Source organism: Aptenodytes patagonicus, chromosome 2 (assembly GCF_965638725.1).
Source record: "Aptenodytes patagonicus chromosome 2, bAptPat1.pri.cur, whole genome shotgun sequence".
In the NCBI taxonomy this organism is placed as follows: domain Eukaryota; kingdom Metazoa; phylum Chordata; class Aves; order Sphenisciformes; family Spheniscidae; genus Aptenodytes; species Aptenodytes patagonicus.
Genome location: NC_134950.1, coordinates 12,901,351 through 12,907,350, shown reverse-complemented (window position 1 = coordinate 12,907,350; position 6,000 = coordinate 12,901,351). Strand labels below are relative to the sequence as shown.

Below are 6,000 nucleotides of genomic sequence, written 5' to 3'. Positions count from 1 at the left end.
GCAAACAAAATGCAGAAATCAAGAATGGACTTTGCCCACAATTGCTCCCTTCCCCAAATCACTGCAAGTGAAATGAATTTAGAGCAAAGAACACCATAAAACATACATCAGCGATGCGGTTTTTAACTTTGTGGTGTCACTAAGAAAAAATTATGAGCCGCTTCCATCACAGGGCTTCTGCGGGCCTCTGTTTCTGCACTTTGTGGGTGCCAGGTACGATGTTTGCACAGAAATCCTTGCAGCTGGACTTTACCTGGAGGCTCTGGCCAGCTGCTGGAAAGAAACTGCAGGATTGAGAGCAGTTACAATTGCAATATTATTTGTACCATCTTCTTTGGTTCAGCACACGTCATTATTAGAGGCTATTCTGTGGGCCTTCTTCCCATGTTAGTCCCTTAAGACAGGCTTCACTGCAATTACGTTTTTTCCTATTTGGCTTTCATTTAGGAAAACTGAAAATCACTAAGAGGAGAATTACTGCCAACACTAACCTTTATTTTCACCCAAAGACACAAATCAACTAGGTGCAACACACACTTTCATTCCCTTTTTCTGTCTTTTCTTTCTTCTACCAAATAAATATTTTAAGGTAATGAACATCAGCTCAGCACTGAGCCTGTAAAGAAACACACATGGGAGAGGAATTAGTCACAATGCTAACAGTTCAACATTATAGCAGTAGAAATATAAATATATTCAAATGTTTCATTTTACAGTATTTGAAGTGCAGCAAGTCATTTAACAACCGAAAATGTTAGACATCACCATCCAACAGACTGAAGACCACCACCAGCAGTATTTCAAAGCAATGCCAAACCCACAGGGAGCAATTTAACATCGTTCTAGAGGGGACTTTCTGGCATAAAAGGGAAAATAAGGCAGTGCACAAAGTGGCTCGGTATGTTAAATTCTTAAAAATAGTAGTTGACAGTATTGTTATGAAAACAAATGGAAGATGGAAGGGGCTAGAAAGATGAGGCTGGGAAGAGGGGAAACAACCCACAAGGCCAGCTGGTCTCTTGTGAAAATATCGACTGAATTGCAGCATTTTGGAATTGCTGCTAACACTATAAACAAAAAAGGTAACTGTTTAAAAAAAGGTGACTGCATGCATAATCCAGGGCTTTTCATAACTCCCTCATTAGCTGACGGATTCTTGAATAAGCATTCTTTTTTTTTTTCACCGAACCGAGTAAAACTATTTGGCCAAACACCAAGCCGTACTAGTGCTCATCTCCAGGCCTGTGCGTAGGTCACTACTTCAGCTAGGGATGTAATTTTTCAGAACTGACCTAAGCTACAGCACAGGAATGATTCTATTGCCTTAAACATCTTTTTCTCGGGTGGGAATAGGTCTGTATGCACGATGCAGAGTCCTGCAGGGAAGACCGGGTCTCGACCCCCTCCGGTTGCAGCACAACAGCTGAAGCAGACGGGTGTGATGAGTCACACCGATGCAAGACAGCGGCACTGCCTCTAGCCGGGAGCTTCTGTGAGTGACGGCAAGTCAGGCTCGCCAGAAAGACACAGAGCTCAACAGAAAGTGCTCACCTCAGACCCTTCTCTGAGGAAAAGGCACATGTTTAAAGCAGCCAACAAAGCGTGATGTCCAACTGACAGGGACTTCAGCAGGGAGGTGGTTCCTACTCCCCCCTAGTCCTCCCACCCCAAATATTTTAAATGCGGTAATAAAGAGCATCTGCCTTAATGAGAAAAATCACGTGAACGTCCCTGGCCTGCTGACACAGCGGAACAGTTCAGCAACAAGCAGCTGCACTGACTCGCACGTGAAGCTGACCTCACGCTGCTGTTCAGCCAAGCCAGTTCTCCAAATTCAATGCATCTGAGGAATTGGTGAAATTCAGTTTTGTGTAACAGGAAAAAAGACATTTGAGAAGATCTGTTTCATACAGACACGGCTCCTGGTTTCCACACCACCTCTTAAAACCACACACACTCAGTAAGGAGACATTTATTCCATTATTTCTGTTTTCAAATTTTTGGTACAAAGTTTATTTTCAGAAGTTCCCACATGATCCTTTCTTCTACCAGCGTCTTTTAGGATTTTTCTCTCTCTGATTTATTTTCTTTATCTGTTGAAGCAAAAGCAGTAATTGCTACAGAAAGCAATAATGGCAATATTACAAATATTTTACAGCAGCATCCATTCGTCTCTTTGCCTCAAAAAAATAACAAAAATAAATCCAAAGACAAGATCCATACTGCCACAAAGGCTTAGGTTTGTAATATCCAGAAGTATGCTGCGTTCCCATATATGAGTTGTACAAGTCCAGCACAACTTTCCAAGTTTGTGCAGAGCCTGATAAATAAGACACAGAAATATCAGTTACGTTATACCGTTTCTAAGAACTTTTACTCTGTAAAATGTTTGGTCACTCAAAGCTATAAGCTTAATCACATATCAAAGAACACAGGCAATAAAGCCCATCTTACTAGAACATAGAGTATTAGGCCAAACAAAATATAAGAGGACAAAATCTAGTGGTCACTTAAGCCTCTTTAAAAAAGGTCTAAAACAGAATGTTTCCATCGTGTATCAGAATAAAAACGTACTGTATTAAATTTTTTTTTTTTTTTTTTTTTTTTTTTTTTACAAGCTGTCTTTTAATCAGTCTTCTATTTACAGTGCAGAACTTCTGCCAACTGCAGTAGTTTAACTTTGGCACAACACTAAGTTCCAATCCTTTTGAGTATTCAAGTCCTGTGTGTGTCCAAAAATTTTCTTGGTTTCACGAAAGATTAGGCCCATTCACAGTTAACCAGTTATCTTGAACTTTTTCAAGAATTGCTTCCCCTTCACCACATTGGGCAGCTACAAAGGAAAGACACTGTAAGCTATTGCATCATTCAATAGAAACTCTTCATTCTAAACAGTGACTGTATTGTTGCTTCCTTTAACATCACATACACCAGACAGATCACACAGACGGCTACATACCAGACACCTTCTAAAAACCTTGCTGGTCGTTAGTGAATCGTCTTCCTCATACTTCAAATACGTAACAATGCATTAACTTAATTTCATTTCACATGTCAAACAGGACATTTAAATATATTGCAATATATTATAGAAAATTGCAAAGCGCCATCATTTCTGTAAACGAGATCGACACCTGTTAACTCTCCTGTGCACATGAAGAGCAGTACCTAGTGCCACATTTTCTATACAATATAAAGCCTTCCCAGGTAGGGCAACTCATTTTAGTGCATTTCTGTACAGACTGTAAGCATACATGCAGATAGCCAACTATGCAAAATTGGAAACACTTTTGTAAGCTGGAACTGGAGGCGGGGGGAACATTTCGAAATCATAATGGAGCTCTTGTGGTTGATTGTTTCCTATCACAGATGAAGACTTGAATCTTCTGTCATTCTAGCGGATTCTTTAGGGAAAGTTTCATGATAGGTATCTAGTATTGAATAAGCATAAGGAAATACTTTCATCAACTGGGACACAAATATTATGTGTCTTAACACATTCTAAGTTATGCACAGTCCAATATTCATATAGTAACCTTATCTCTAAAATACTTGAGAAACCCCAAATTATTTTTATGCCACAGTATTATAACCAAGGATAAGTTATTTTATCCACCACTGTAGTGCTACCTGCTCTAGAATAAAAGCAAAAAAGCAAAAAAAAAAAAAAAAAAAAAAAGGCCTCACACTTCCCAACAAGTGTCAAGTCAGAAGCAGAGGTCAGTACCATTGCTAACCACAACACAAAGATCAGTGCTGCAGTCCAGCCAGCACGCTCCCAGGCGAAGATCCTTCTCACCTAATTTCAAATGTCTGTAGCGTCAGTGTCTGCCTGCAAGCCACGTGTAACAGTCAGTGGAGTTTAGGGTGCAGTTCATCTGACCAGCTCCAGGCATACAGGATGAACAGGCTTGCATTCATTAGGTGTACTGACTAGCTATGGTGTCCTGCTCAAATGCAGACATCAACACACAATCAGACGAATCCCACCTTAATTCATGAGAAGTGCTATGGGATGGATCCTCAGTTACCACTCTACATTTCACAATGTTGTGTAAGTCAGTTCTGCAATGACTATCCACTGAAAAAGTGCAGATGCTCTTCACCACAGAAGGAGAAAAACCCCCAAAAGCTCAGACCATTAAACTTGAAAATATTGGCTGTAACCCACCTGTGCTTCAAAATCTCCCTTTTTAAAAGGGTGAAAACTATACAGAAATCTGAGCTTATTGAGTGTGTATAAGTAGCTATTGAGGGGATTTTTCACTTTCTGTTACAACTTTCATTTTAAAATCTTTTCCTACAGAATTTTAATACATCACCAAACCCCCAGTAACTTGACCCGATGAGTTTGTGTCATGCTACTTGGTAAATCTACTTATCCTAGGATATCACAAGCTTGATGGAGAATGCAGGTGTAACCCAGCACTGTTCAGTGCAGGGAACCGAGCCCTCTACTAGCCCTTCCCGTCTCTAATTTACACAATCATCCCAGGCATTATGAACAACTCTCAAAAGTTTTACTGCTCTCTGATCATTGATACTATCTTTTCATTACTACTGAATGTAGGCAAAATTATTTTCCAAGAAAAAATAAATTAAATCAAAGAAAGTAGCTATATTTCATTGCACTCTATTTTTGTGCATTCAGGTTAGGGCAGGGATATTTAATATTACAGAAGCTTACAGATTATCTTCTCTCCTTGGGAGATATGAATATAGACAGATACAGGACTCGGGTGGAGGATGCAAATCGATACTGTCACATTTACAGAAGCAAATACTGACATCCAGCCTGAATACACAGTACTCCGCTAAGTGCAAAAGGGAAAATGCTCCCCACCTTAAACTACAGCTTGGTTACTCAGCAGCCAGAGACTAGTTGTCAGAGTTACTGCTGCGCTCCCATTTCAGAGGAAAACGGAGGAGGAAGAGAGTGTCTGCATCTTTGGGCTTTCTGGCCTACAGGGACTGCATAAGGCCATGAATCACTTTGTATGGGCTCCAGAAATGCTTTCTCTGCTCTGTAGAGGAGAAGGGAGTGCATCTGCCTGCCTCAAGAGTTCCTTGGTGAGCAGGAAGAAAATAGGCTTTTGCCCAAAGTGAGCAAATCATGCATTAGAAAAATTATTTCGTGTCATATGTGGACATTGTAAGAGTTTCCTTCCCAATAATTAAAGTTACAGCCAGACACCACATTGCATATGATGTCACGAAAAAGCAGTTTTTAAAATGGTACTGGACAAGGTTAAAAAAGGGAATGGCCTCATTTACTATAGTGTATTAGAGATAATCCACTAAATTCTGATCATGAGGTACTAGATATCTTTCCTCTCCTTTGCTTTCAAAACAAAGCAGAGATTTCTATGTGCTAAAAATGAGTGATTGCAATACTTCACTTGTTCTACCAGAACAGCAAGAGTAAAACTTGTTTTGCTTATCAACTTCTAGGTAAGTGAGTTCTGCAGGGCAAGCAAAAGTCAAGAGCCTTCAAGCTTCTGTATTTTCCCTTCTTTCTACTTCTTACAAGCCAGCACTCTGTTAGTTCATTCAAACCTCCAGGGAGGAACAGGTCTGACTTTCTTTCCACAACAAACACTAACCTTGGGGTCATTAAGAGGTTGATACTGGGAAGATGGCACTGTTTAAGATGGAACCGTGCTCTTTCATTGTACTCAGAAGCAAGAGCAAAACATGCCATGAAGCAGCACGATACAGTGATGCTGGATGCCTCACCCGGTTGTGACACTGCTTGCTTTCTTTTAGCCCTTCTCCCTCTCCATTCTGGCACAGGATTATCTTTATTCTCTCTTTAGCTGAATTCCAGAGACAGTTTCATCAGATCAGGTACTCCTGGCAGAAACAGCAGATGAAGAAGAAAGCTCTACCTTAGCTCTAAAGGAACTGATGCTCACAGCTGAATTCTGAAACAATGCTCCCAACAAAGACTGAGAACAAACCAGCTACCTAAAGGTAAGATCTGAGCAAGATCGAAGAGTT

General features: G+C 40.4%; 1 protein-coding gene across 6 annotated transcripts in view; it reads right to left on the bottom strand.

Annotated features, from left to right (window-relative positions):
• Window positions 1-482: 482 nt before the first annotated feature.
• Window positions 483-6,000, bottom strand: part of ZHX1 (zinc fingers and homeoboxes 1) — a 31,013-nt gene continuing 25,495 nt past the window's right edge. For 5 of the 6 annotated variants that reach the window (XM_076329152.1, XM_076329151.1, XM_076329156.1 and 2 more), the window contains one exon: window positions 2,618-2,833. Coding sequence is in view for 1 of the 6 variants with exons in the window: in XM_076329156.1 (XP_076185271.1) it covers window positions 2,777-2,833 (57 nt within the window). In the remaining 5 variants the exon portion in view is untranslated. Of the gene's footprint in view, window positions 617-2,617; window positions 2,834-6,000 lie in introns of those variants that run through there. The other variant, XM_076329155.1, reaches the window with a different exon arrangement.